We start from the raw sequence: 13,674 nt of genomic DNA on the forward strand, positions 1-13,674 counted from the left end.
TCAACTCTCTTGTTTAGAGTTTACTTGTTTTTTTTTATTAGGGTAGGTGTGATGTGAATATGAAAACAAATGCACTGCCAGGTTGGGGAGGGGGGGGGGGGGGCTGAGGCTGACGCTGAGTAAACCACCGTTTCATTTTAGTTTGCTTTATATTATACTTTGTATTATAGGTTTTCTCGGTCAATTTCCGCAAATGAGCAGCCAATTTAACTACCAAGCTATTCTATTTCGCGCAAAATCGAATGATTTGTCAAATGTAATGTTGCGTCATTCGATTTAACAAAATAATCATTCACTTTAATAATTCATCAAAGCAGCGTTCAAATTTGCAGACGCTTGTAACAACTGGAGAGGCAAAACAGCTTTAATTCAAACGCATGAAAATGAAATTGACTGCTCGTTTGCCGAATTTGACCGAGAAAACCTATATTTATACATGTAAGTTAGTTTGATTTAAGTGTAGAATACTGTACCTAATCAGACTTTAGGTAACTTTTTTTCCAAATTGGTAAATCACATATTTTCAATATTATAAGAACTATTTTATACAAGAGTTTATAGACAATGTAACCTACAGTGTATGTTTACATTCAAACCGCCCTGTGTGACAAAAAACTGTACACATCATGTTTCGCCGGGCACAAATACTCGTAGTCATGGTAAGATTGCATGTACTTTCTAGATGAGATTTTAGGCTCTAAAATTATGCTGTAGGGTCTACTAATGCCACGTTATATAACTTGACCTACATTTAATTTTTTATTTATAGAGAAGTGTTGACACTTTGAAATTAGGTCAAAAATTGAAAAAAAACACAAGGGGTAAGTCCAGCATTTTTATCAATTTTTGGCAACATTTTCAGTTGCAATTTTAGGCTCTAAAATGATGCAGTAGACTCTACTGATGCCATTTTACATAACTTGGCCAAAATTTTAAGCTCTTTTTAGAGAAATATTGATACTTTGAAATAAGGTCAAAATTTGAAAAAAAAAATCACAAGGGGTAAGTCCAGCATTTTTTTCAATTACGGCCAATTTTTCAGTTGCAATTTTAGGCTTTAAAATGATGCAGTAGGCTCTACTACCTTGACCAACATTTTAAGCTTTATTTAGAGAAATTTTGATACTTTGAAATTAGGTCAAAAATTAAAAAAAACGTAAGTCCAGCATTTTTATCAATTTTTCAATTGCAATTTTAGGCTCTAAAATGATGCATTATGCTCTTCTAATGCCGTTTTATACAACTAGACATACATTTTAAGCTTTATTTAGAAAAATACACATGTACATGTATTGATAATTTGAAAGTACATGTACATGTAGGTCCAAAATTGAAAAAACCGCAAGGGGTAAATCCAGCATTTTTAAGTTGCAATTTTACGCTCTAAAATGATGCAGTAGGCTCTACTGATGTCATGTATATAACTTGAACTTCATTTGAAGCTTTATTTAGAGAATTTTTGATACTTTGAAATAAGGTGAAAAATTGAAAAAAAAAACGACAAGGGGTAAGTCCAGCATTTTTGTCAGTTTTCTGCAAATTTTTCAGTTGCAATTTAAGGCTCTAAAATGATAGGCACTACTAATGCCATTTTATTTAACTTGACCTACATGTACATTTTAGCTTTATTTAGCAAAATATTGATACTTTGAAATTAGGTCAAAAATTAAAAAAATCCAGCCTTTTTTAGCAATTGTTGGCGAATTTTGAAGTTGCAATGTTAGGCTTTCAAATTATGCAGTAGGCTCTACTAATGCCCTTTTATATTACTTGACCAATGATTCAAGCTGTTTATGGAAATATTGGAACCTGAAAAATAGGCCAAAATTTGAAAAAAATCACAAGGGGCAAGTCCATCAAGAGGCAAGTCCATTAATTTTATGAAATTGTTGCAAATTTTCAAGTTGTAATTTTAGGGTCTAAAAGTTAGCAGAACAGACGAAAGATAAACCATTTTTCCTTATTGTTCACAACATCATATGTTTTAATGTACAAGGTTTCACACACCATTAAATGAATCAGGTTAAAACCAAATGCTGGACGGAAAGCGGAATGATTTACAGAAGTGGAACCTGCAAGCCATTGTAGAAGATCACAAGTTAACTCTTTGTAAACAAGTATAAAGTCAACATTGTAAGTGTACGTTCAAATAAACTTCATTACATTCCTAACAAATCTTTTAGAAATTTAACATAATATAAGGTATTTAAAAAAAAACCAAGAAAAACACTTTTGTACCTGACAGATTGGATGGAATGTAAGGCTTAAATCAGGTTCCAATGCAATAATTAATGTATAAGAAGAAAATATATTTATTGAGTCAGTCTCAAATATTGTTGATATAAATTCTTTTAAAGTTGAATATAATTGGACGGAGATGGAATAAAGATCACTTTTATGCTCCAATAAATCATTGCTATTAAAGTTCTCCTAACAAGTTAAGACTTAATGATGTATAAAGGCATCAGATTGAAAGAGTCAAAACTGAGTTGCCCTAAACGATTTCAATAAATAACTTCCAAATGTTAAAAAGAAAAAACAAAAGCTTAGTACAATTTCCTTAGCATTTTAAGGCACACACGTTTGTTACAATTCCAATCAGGTTTAACATTTGATAACCAAATCATTTAAATAATTTTGTTTCATTAGTATAAAGCTTATTGCTGGAATAATGTGAACTAAAACAGATCTATCTACTCTTGAGGAAAAACATATGAAAGATAATATTCTCTGTGCATTTGCTTTGACTATTTACAATCCAGTAATATTTTTAAAAAGGCACTGAACCGGTTTTCTGATATTACCATGAATGGATTATTAGATATGTACAAACCTTTTTTTCTTCACAAGTCATGCAAGTTTCAGTGAAATTATTGTACAAAAACACTTTTATTGTACTGCTCTGTAGACGGCGCAATATGCAGCCACCATTGTCTTGTTTCCTGTATCTACATGTAGTAGACCATCTTTACTTAATGAATCTATAAATTGCCGTCATCATTTCTGTCTTGTGCAAAATTTCACCGCTTATTAAAAAGCAAAACAAAGGAGCCAGACACCGGTTACAAAAGTATGACTTACTAGGCATTTTTTTCTGGGCCCACTTTCGTAAAGCTGCTTAACACCGGATTTTGGGCATACAAGCGGAGTGTGACAAAATGGCCCCATGACGATTTACGGTAAAAAACGTTTATTCGTTGAGCTGGCAGAGCAAAGCCGAGGCCTTGGAGATCCAGTAGTCTTGAGGCTTGTCCGATGGAAGATGGACGGACACCACAAAGTTAGTTGAATGTCCTAAAAGGAAGAAAGGAATATTGGATTTGAATACATGAACAATGGATGTACATTTATTTCTGTAAACATAACGCTTGATGTAGTAAACCACAAGGGAAACTGATTTGGGTATATTTGAAATCAATTTGGGGTGATAACGACAAATTGACTGACAAAAAACAAATGTTGGTAACCATCGAATGTGACCGAGGCCCCAGTTCATGGCATCGCTTACGATAAGCAAAGGATTGGCGCTTACAATCCACACTTATGTCAAGCGAATTTCACAGGTTTAGTGGGAATCATTGTTTACTTGTACACACACGTATTCCATGTTTCTAGCCCTTCTTGGCTTATACCGCTAGTGCAGAAATTTTGCAATGCTGTGTAAGCAAAGATTGATGATTGTAAGTGCAGAATTCGGCTGTAAGCAGATCCATGAAATTTGCCCCAGTCTTAATATAGGTTTGTAAGGAATCATCGACAGGACTAGTCCAATCATCGTTGACTGGCATTTGTTTGATCAGAGCAAGTCAAACTGTTGTTGACAGGGGTCCTGAACTTGCTCAAGACTATCTTTAAGGCACTAGACACTAATGAGAATTACTCAAAATAATTGTTAGCATATTTTTTTTATAAGCAATGGAAGGCTGTTGAAGTAACATAGTTTTGGAGAAAGAGCTAGTTTCTCACTCAATTAATATTAAAACAATTCAAACCTTAGCCTTTTTCAGGCATCTGAAAGGCTACAAATTTGTGCAACAAGGATGTTTGTCTTGCAGCTTCGATGACAGATTGAGTCAAAATTTTCACAGGTTTGTTATTTTATGCATTTGTTGGGATACGCCAAGTGAGAATAATGACCTTCAAAAAATTACCAAAGGTGTCCAGTTCCTTTATAAATAAATAAAATAAAATAGCAGACCCCAAAACGGCAGTTTAAAAATCAGTTCAACTTCAAACACGATTTTCTCCAAACATGTTTCTTTTTTCCTGTGGATGAGATAGGTTAGTTTGTGGTACAGTACGAGCAACAAATTTTGTGGTGAACAAAGACAAATTGACAACAACCAAAATGTTGGTAACCAGCGTTGCTACAAGCCGTGATAGGCTGGTCATTATATCGACGACGAGTTGTTCTCGAAAGAGAAGACAACACAACTTACCTGTTGTAGACAGGGTCCCAGCCCGGAGGCCAGTCTTGTACAGTGGGCAGATGTAGTCCGCCTCGTCGGGTACAAAGTTCATCTCGGGCTCCATCACCATGACTGGCATGGGCGGGTTCATCTCTCCCGGTTTGGGTGAAGTGATCACCATCTTCTCATCGTCCCAGCGAGATGCATCCATGAATAATCCATGGACCAGAACGCCGTCCTTTGGCGACGGAAGCTTTTGTTGGGAAAGAAGAAAAACAAGACAATTGACCAATGATTTCTAAACCTTCCCAATTGTTCTTACTAAAAATGAAGGAGCTGTTCTAGCCTGTAAAGGTTAATTTATCTGCACTGTTATCTGTAAGTTTTGTTACTGCATAAAACAAAACAACCAAAATATAATTTAAAAAAAAAAACTGAATAAATTAGAAAACATTTTTAAGCCAAAAAGAAGAAAAAAAATTAATTGAAAAAAAAAAACAAAAAAAAAACAGAGGCCTTGTTTTTAATGGCTGAATAGTCTTAACAAAAAAAATCAGACCCAAAGCGTTAAGATAATACAAATAAGAGCATTTTTGGCAGGTTAGAGGTACATGTACCATTCTTCGGTAAGTTTATATGTACATGTTTACCTTAGGGTTGGTTTTCAAATCACTTTAAAGGCACTGGACACAATTGGTAAACACTCAAAATGATTTTAAGCATAAAAACCAACTTGGTAACGCGCAAAGGAGAGCTGCTGATAGTATAAAACATTATGCGAAACGGCTCCCTCTGAAGTCAAATAAATTTTAAAAAGAGGTAATTTCTTCCTCAAATAATAAAAGATTTCAAGCCTGAAGCAATTTATAAGCCATCTCAAAGCACATAAAACTGTGCAACAAGGGTGTTTTTTCTTTCATTGTTTTCTTGCAACTGCAATAACCAAATGTGTCGAAATTTTCCCAGATTTGTTTTCTTTATAGGTATGTTGGGATTCAACATCTTGACAATTACCAAAATGTGTCCAGTGCCTTTAAAGAAAGGAAATTTTAAAAAGGTATCTTCAACGAAGTCGGGACATATGTTACAAAAGAAAAACACAATATCAAAACAGCATGCAGTTCACAACAGAAAAATGCACATTCCAAATAAAAGAACTCTGGTCACAAATTATAACATTTAGGCAACAAAAATACACAATCATTGGTTAACGTGCAAAAAAGGAAAAATCAATCTGAAACAGATGTGCAGGATTAATTTTAAGAGACCAAATAAAGAGCATGCACAAAATAAACATCAGAATAGATGAGCATGCACATTCAAGTTTTAAAAAGGAGTATTTAAACAAATTATTTAAGTATTGTTTGAAGCTTTGCACGGTGTGAATAAATATGTAGAAACTATAAATAAATGGTAAACTTGCGGGTACAACCATGTGTAAATCTCTTTAGTGGGAGTGTTGGATAAGAGCCAGTGTGGCCTGGACGCTTTTAACAGTATACTCTGCTCGTCTTCATTCTCCTTATTCTACTATTTATTTATAGTTTCTTCCTATACAAATTATTTGTTAAGTCTCTAATTTACACCCCTTGCGTTACACACCATAGCTGAGATCAAACAATGCACATGTGTACGCACCGCTTAAAGGAACATTACAGAATTGGTTTTTGCTAACAAAACAGTTGCTGGCAGTGTAAACACTTTATGTAATCCACCATATACATAAACTGCCAAACCTGTAGAAGTTCGAGATCGATCGGCCATCTGGGTCACGAGAGAATAGTGAAAAATCGATTACAAATTTTGCATTGCATCGATGCCAAAATAAAAAGGAATAAAACGCTCACTGAGCGATAAACTCCAAACGCGAAGTATAGTTTGTTTATTTCTCATCAAATATGACATTTCAGACATAAATATTTCAAGGGGTGTTTTCGACTAGTATCACCATCATTAGACCGTGTAAGTTCTATGTAAATCTGTGATCTTCACGGATTTTGTTTCTTACCAATTCTGTAACTTCCTTTAAAAGTCGCAGCCAATGATACATGTACATATAGGTCTTCGTTGACCTCAGTAAAGGTACTGTTTTAGCTTGTTTTACGTCATATGCAAGAGGTCTATTTGTGAGGTGCTGTGTTTTAATAGATCCCTTTTATGAATGCATTTTTGTTGTAATTTTTTGTATTGTTTTAAACGTTGGGTCAAGAAACAAGAGAAAAAAAAATGCTCCACATCAAGGCTGGATGAGGAATAGTCCGGTTGCAAGACTCTTTGGTTTTGTCCCATGGCAAGATATTTCGGCTTTTAGAGTATAGAGCAACAGATTTAAAAGATAATAGCTTGTCTTCACACATATTGAGTAGAATAAGAACACAAAGGTAAATTGTGAGATGGGGTAGGGATAACTATGTAAATTGAGAGAAATTGTTTGGAAGATGTGGTGTGGTTTGTGTATTTGTTGTTATTTATTTATTTTTAATTTTTTTTTGGGGGGGGAAGGGGGTGAGGGTGCAAGGGTTGAGAGGGTTAAGCCAAGAGAAGAGTCAGTGTTGGAGTTAACTTGTTTTGTTTTTCTTTGTTATAGGTGCATAAGAATATAATTTAAAAGAACAGGTTTTTCTAAGTGAATTTGTATCGTATTAACAGCAATCGCCAACAAACATAGCGTACTGTGAATGCAACCTCACGTGTCACTATAGCCACGGGTAACTCTGTCATGTCTGTGTCATTATTATAACAAATACACTGTGCTAGATTTTGTCTTCCTGCTCACCAAAAAACCCACACATCGTTAGTGAATATCCATGGTAACGACCAAACATTAATGCACACCATCAGCAGTCCGTCAGATTCCATGTCCTAATAGTGGAAATTGCATGCATGTGTCAATGGCAGCTGCCAGATCAACGGCAGAAATTTAATCGTCAAATGTGCTTGCTAAGCGACAGCAGATTTCAGCAGTAAGCAGAGCCATGAAACTAGGTCCAAGGCCAGATGTCATTGCTCGTCTACCAGAAGTAAAACATCATTGATTACGGAAGCAGGTAATTCTGCACTTATGTCAAGCATAATTCAAAGGTTAGCATGGAATTTTTGCTTGTGCTCAGGAGTATTCGACATTACCAGGCATTCTTTGCTTGCACAGCTGGCGCAGAAATTCGTTGCTTGCCCTGTACATGTAAGTGATGAATGGCGATCACAAGCACAGATTTTGGCGATAAGCAGTAGAGCCATCTAATTGGGCCCCCAATCCAGCGATCAGCTGAAAGGTTTGCCTGTCTGAACTCACTAAATTCAGCGCATCACCAAATTTTGTATTTGTATTGACATCGCCCTTAACCAATGCATGCAATTTCCACATAAGGACAACGACGTGTTTGTAATAAACCATCACACAGCATGTTATATAGTTATTAGGTGCTCCAATTCACCACGGCGAACAACTCAGACACACGTTGGTACTCACGTCGGACCCCGCCTCGATCTCTGGCTGCTATGGGGAGTTTGTATGAAGGGTGGCAAATTGGAGAGAAATAGGGGGGTTTCATGTTCATACACATGATGCGTAGAGAAAAATAGCAGTCAATTTCGTTAACAAAAATTAGTGACGGAATTTTCATGCATGATCAAACTCAAAAAGAAAAATGATCACATGCAAACTGAATTATACAAATAAAGTCAACTGAAAAGTTATAAATATAAGGCATTTGCATCTTGCAATCAGGGAGATTTTGTACAGCAATCGTGGAGATATTTAGAATTACATTCAATATACAAAAAGGGAAAGGTTTTTATACTCGGGGAGATTGTCATTAAAGATGCTATGTCAGATTTTTGGCCCCAAACATTAAAAAATAATTTTTTTTTGAGTGAATGGTATTTCAAAGAGTATCACCCACTCTAACGAAAACAAGTTTAACTTTTACTTTTAATGGTCAGGAACCATGACAAAAATTGAAAACATTTCTTATAAAACACATAAGAATTGGTCACGTGATATATTGTCGGGATCCCGACAAAAACTAATTTTGAGCACTTTATTTCACTGCTACATGTATGTACTTATAATTGGCGCACTTTTTCGAGCAATGGCTCAAATGAAAGCTTGTAACTTTCTCCACCCCCATCAAAATACCTATTGCATGGCTCGATTTAGACACTAGCCCAGCGTGCAATCACTAGTCAAGAGTGCCAAGTCACCACCAAGGGCTAGTGAAAATTTGTGCGGGCTGAGTCAAAAGTACAGCTGACTAGCCCGACGGGCTAGTTAAGGAAAACAGTTAGTGCAAGGCCTGCTATTGAATTTTAAATCAAAATTTTGGGTCAAAGCGGCCAAAAATCTGACATATTATAGCATCTTAAATCAGGGAGATAGAATTGCATTTAATAGGCCTGTAAAAGGGAAAAGGTTTCCATGATCAGGGAGATTGTACACTTTGTTCATCAGAATTGGGAACGATTGGGTTATTTTCAGGGAACTTTCTGCAGAATCAGGGAGAGTTGGCGGCTTTGGATTCTAGAATGCGGGGTTTGGGGTTCGAATCCCGCCTAGGTAGCCTGGGAATTTTGTTGTTGCCGCAGGACTAACACTGAGTGAGCAGTGCTTACGGCACGTCAAGGGTACAACAAAACTAAAGAATGAATTTTAAAACTGAAACAGCTGAGGCCGTTTTACATGATTCCACCACCTTACAGCATACTTGGATGAAGAAGGCTAGAAATTAATGCAATGTTTTTTTTTTTTAGCTTGGCAATTGAATCATTCCGACATTAACAACAGTTTTTTTTTTTTTCTTAAATAATGTGAATTAAATAAAGATTAGTGGGATGTCATAATATGCAACATCCTAAATCAAATTCATTGTAAACAAAATATATAAAAAATGTAAGTTGTTAGTTGGGATAAAAGTTTCAAACTCACCTAGAAACTAACCTGAAATGAATACAACAAATGTTTTCTGTCTCAAAAAAACTAAATAACAAATGCCGAACTAACCATATAGCCTGAATAAAACTGAACTAGTTTAGTAAGCAGGTAAGGGGGTAAATCGCCAGCCCCAACAAAAACAAACAAATAAATTAGTAAAAGGAACTGTCTAAAAAACCTTACTAAACAGGGCCCAATTTCAAGGCACTCCGTAGACCCATAGAATAATTCCTTGACAAGGCACAGAATGCGCAGATTTTGGCGGTAAGCAGAGCCATGAAACTGGACCCCAATGTAAATTCAAACTAAAATTATCACTAAAACTCCATCCTCTCTTCACAAGCTGTTTTTGTTAATGCCTTCTGGAACTTTGGTCTGTTAATCTCCTCTTTGCTAATCCTCACAACAGCAGTCTGTATTACATGTACATTGACTGTTTTTTTGTTTGTTTTTAGGTTTGTAGTTAGTATATCCATAGTCGGTCTCACCTTGCTTTCAATTCTAAAGCACATGTCTGTTTGTCTGTCAACAACTGTCGAAACAACCTGTCCGTCCATAGGTCTAACTTGTTCCTGTCTACCAAATCTGTCAGTCCCTCATTCTAAACATGTCTGTCTTTCTGTCTAAGTTTGTCCTGTATACCCAATCTGTCAGTCCCTCATTCTAAACACGTTCCTATCTTTATCTTTTTTCTGTCTACCCAATCTGTCTGTCTCTAACCTTAAACCCATCTCTGTCTTCATATGTCACAGTTGCAAAGTGAATCCACCGTCAGCAAATGTCAGTATATCATTTAAACATGTGTTTCCGTCTGTCTAGCTTTCTCCTGTCTACCCAATCTGTTGGTCCCTCATTCTAAACCTATCTCTCTGTCTAGCTTTGTCCTGTTTACCCAACCTTCTCTAAACTTGTTTTTTTCAGTCTAACTTTGTTCTTTCTACCTTTGTCCTGTCTACATTAGGCTAGCTGTAGTACATCATTGTTAACTCAGATTGCAAAGCAAATCTATTGTCAACAACTGTCACAACAATGTCAGTCCGTCAAAACAAACATGTATGTCTTCCTTTCTGTCTAACTTTATCCTCTCTACCCTAGGCTAGCTTACATCATTGTTAACACAGACGCAAGTGATTTCCACTGCCTCCTCCTCTTCCTCTTCTTCATCATCTGACTTATCCCTATCCTTAGAAGTCTTCACTTCTTTAACCTGACTATCTGATCCCTGAGACATTGACGGGAGATAAAATACACAGATCGAGTTACTTTACATGTAGCAGTTACTATCCTGCAGAATTAGGCCGAAATTATGTTGTATAAATTAGGATTTAAAACTATGCTTGGTGAGAGTATAAGCAGGTGAGGTTTGCGGTAGCACCATGTACATGTATAAATCACTTTCGAGTAGACTTGGTTCCGAGAAGAACTCAGTGGTGGTTGATAAACTCAACGTCCCAATCAGTCAACTATCAGTTAATCTCCAAGGCAGTACTTTTGCAGCATCCAGCAACAGAGTCAAGTTTTTTTTTGAAGACGATCAGAGCATACTGATCGAAACTATGAGTTTTCAACCACTTGTGTTTTTCAAAATTAACACTACTCAAAAGGGATTTACACATGGTGCTACCGCAAACCTCACCAGATTGTACATGTTGTATGGAAATGTATTCCCTGTTCAAAGATTGGTAAGTACTTTTTAAATGGTCATTTTGGGGTATTTTGCAGCTAATGGATTAAGTGTACAGATTAGCAGATTTATCAGACAGATTTTGGTCAAAGGATTGGCAAACAAAACAAAACGGATAATGTCGGACAGCTGGCTTGATAAAGTGCTTCTGCATCAGTGCAGCGGTGAATTGGATCAGTTTATGATTTGGTTTTTGCAACGCTTTTACCAGCATCCTCAAATATTTTTAGAATCCTAACATGACCCAAGAGGAAACTATTGATGATGATTTCAATAGTTTGCATTTGCATTGACTTACCTCTTTGTCGGAGTCAGTGGTCTGTCCGAACGACAGCGTGTCCTCTTGGGCAGCCACTGTGGCTTGGTCACGGTAGTTAGGCAACACCGTGAAGCGGAATGTCAGCTGATCGATCGGGTAGTCGTACTTGCGAGCGTGGTTTTGGAGAGTGCCGGTCAAGAAACCTTAGTGGGGAAGTACACACTTGGTTAATTTTGTTGTTTCTAGGTTGCACTTGAATTGTAAACAACAATTTCCCGTTGGAGACTTTTCATGACGCAGCAGACAACGTACTGAGACCCCAATTTCATAATGCTGCTTCTTCAAAACCCAAAATACATGTAGCTGGGCAAAACAAAACCATGCTTACCAGAATAAGGTAACCCCAAAACCATGTCATTTGCTCAATTTATTACTAGTAAACTGCTCATTTCTGCAAAGCAAAAAATTCTTGGGCAATATTTTCTCCTAGGGTAGCTCGATGAAAACGGGCCCAGGTAAATTCTAAATGGATATGTGACTATGAGCAAAAATATGTCAACAAAAGAAACTTGCCTGGTACACATGTGGGTCTGTGGACACCTACATGTATTCTTCCAAAGCCTACCATATCCAACAACAGCAGGAAGCTAGTTCGGGTGAGCGACTAGACCCGACCAGAAACTGTGACGTACATTGTACATGTAGCTCTTGAATTGACCATATCGACCATGATGGTTTCTGGTTAGTCTACTCAATCTAGTCAAGTAACAGTCGCCACCCAAACTTGCTCAGGTATGATTGTACAAAAGTTGGGGAACAAAACACAGAGAAAATGGTCAGATTTGAGTTGCTTTGACACACCACTCACCTTGAGGGAAGAAGAACCCAGAGAGCCAGAATGACTTGGGCAGACCGTGAACAATCCAATGCTGTAGAGATTCAAGAGAAAGAAACGGAAAATGAACATTCAACCAGTACAGTATGCAATGGCAGTGAATGACTTTGTGCAAGAGTAATACACTCCAGGGTATCTCTGGCAGGCAAGATACTACACTAGTCACTTGAGAATTTTGACAGTGTATTTTTACAATTAGCAGAGAGAATTAAGAATTTTTGAAATACCAGTGAAACACGTTTAGGGTAGTCCCTCCTTGTTTACATGTTCTGTACAACAAGTAGACGAAGATTGTATGCTGCAATTTCCAAAGTAAGACTTTGTAAGACAAAGTAAGATGTATTCTTTCGTTGAGCTGCGTACAAATCTTGCATGCAGCAAGTCGAGGCTCTGTGGCTCTTTTGTGCTACATGTAAGTCACATCGCCTGTACGTATCTGAGCACAATGTTTAACCTTCTAAACACATGGACATGTACATTGAATCTGAAATTTCTAATGGCGAGTATAGGCCTGGAATTGCAGAGGCCAAAGAGGTCATTTGCCCCTGTTGCCCAAGGTCTTGGCCTCGCTGCCCCTTCAAAATGTCCCCATTGTATTTCAGATTTACCAATAAAGTGCCCTGGTTGCAAAGGAAATTGTCCTTGCCCTCTCACAGATGAAATTCCACAAAAAGTAAGGACAAAGTCCGAAGGAGAAATTAAAACTTAAAGGCAGTGGACACATTGGTAACTGTCAAAGACTAGTCTTCACAGTTGGTGTATCTCAACAAATGCATAAAATAACAAACCTGTGAAAATTTGAGCTCAATCCGTCATCGAACTTGCAGAATAATAATGAAAGAAAAAAACACCCTTCCACACGAAGTTGTGTGCGTTTAGATGGTTGATTTTGAGACCTCAAGTTCTAAATCTGAGGTCTTGAAATAAAATTCGTGGAAAATTACTTCTTTCTCGAAAACTACTTCACTTCAGAGGGAGCCGTTTTCGCGATGTTTTATACCATCAACCTCTCCCCATTACTCCTCACCAAGAAAGGTTTTATGAAAAATTTTGTTTGGAGTAGTTACCAATAGTGTCCACTGCCTTTAAGGCTAGTCCTACGTAAGTTAGGACGACTAACCCCTCCTAACACGAGATAAGACTATAGTCTTAACTCTTTGTGAAAACCACCACTGGACTATGAAAACCGGCACCATCACAGTGAAAAATCTGAGAGGGAAAAAATCTGAGTGAAAAATCTGAGATGAATCGCACAACTCACCCCAACAAAAGCCACCCTGAGCTGGAGATCCCGAACCCATGAGGCGAGGGGCTTGAGAGAGGGATATGCTGCGTTACTCCACATCTCTGGCACTTGGTTATTGAGGAAGCTGTGGTAGACACGCTCCAGCTCCTCAGACATCACCACTAGACCCTTAATAGCTTTCTGGATGGTACGCATTGAGTCCTAGGAGGTGACAAAAGATTAAATAGACAAAGGTTGAGAGAGACGCTGCT

The 13,674-nt window shown here is 37.2% G+C and overlaps 1 protein-coding gene across 3 annotated transcripts in view; it reads right to left on the bottom strand.

Annotated features, from left to right (window-relative positions):
* Window positions 1-242: 242 nt before the first annotated feature.
* Window positions 243-13,674, bottom strand: part of LOC117288170 (dynein heavy chain 6, axonemal-like) — a 70,368-nt gene continuing 56,936 nt past the window's right edge. The window contains exons 66-71 of one of the 3 annotated variants that reach the window (XM_033768899.1): window positions 13,439-13,624; window positions 12,151-12,211; window positions 11,322-11,485; window positions 7,879-7,902; window positions 4,440-4,662; window positions 243-3,294 (exon numbers count right to left, since the gene is read on the bottom strand). In XM_033768899.1, the coding sequence (XP_033624790.1) occupies window positions 3,191-3,294; window positions 4,440-4,662; window positions 7,879-7,902; window positions 11,322-11,485; window positions 12,151-12,211; window positions 13,439-13,624 (762 nt within the window). In that variant the 3' untranslated portion in view covers window positions 243-3,190. Of the gene's footprint in view, window positions 3,295-4,439; window positions 4,663-7,878; window positions 7,906-11,321; window positions 11,486-12,150; window positions 12,212-13,438; window positions 13,625-13,674 lie in introns of all 3 variants that reach the window. The other 2 variants (XM_033768898.1, XM_033768900.1) reach the window with 2 other exon arrangements.

The sequence above is a fragment of the Asterias rubens genome, chromosome 3 (genome assembly GCF_902459465.1).
Source record: "Asterias rubens chromosome 3, eAstRub1.3, whole genome shotgun sequence".
NCBI lineage: Eukaryota > Metazoa > Echinodermata > Asteroidea > Forcipulatida > Asteriidae > Asterias > Asterias rubens.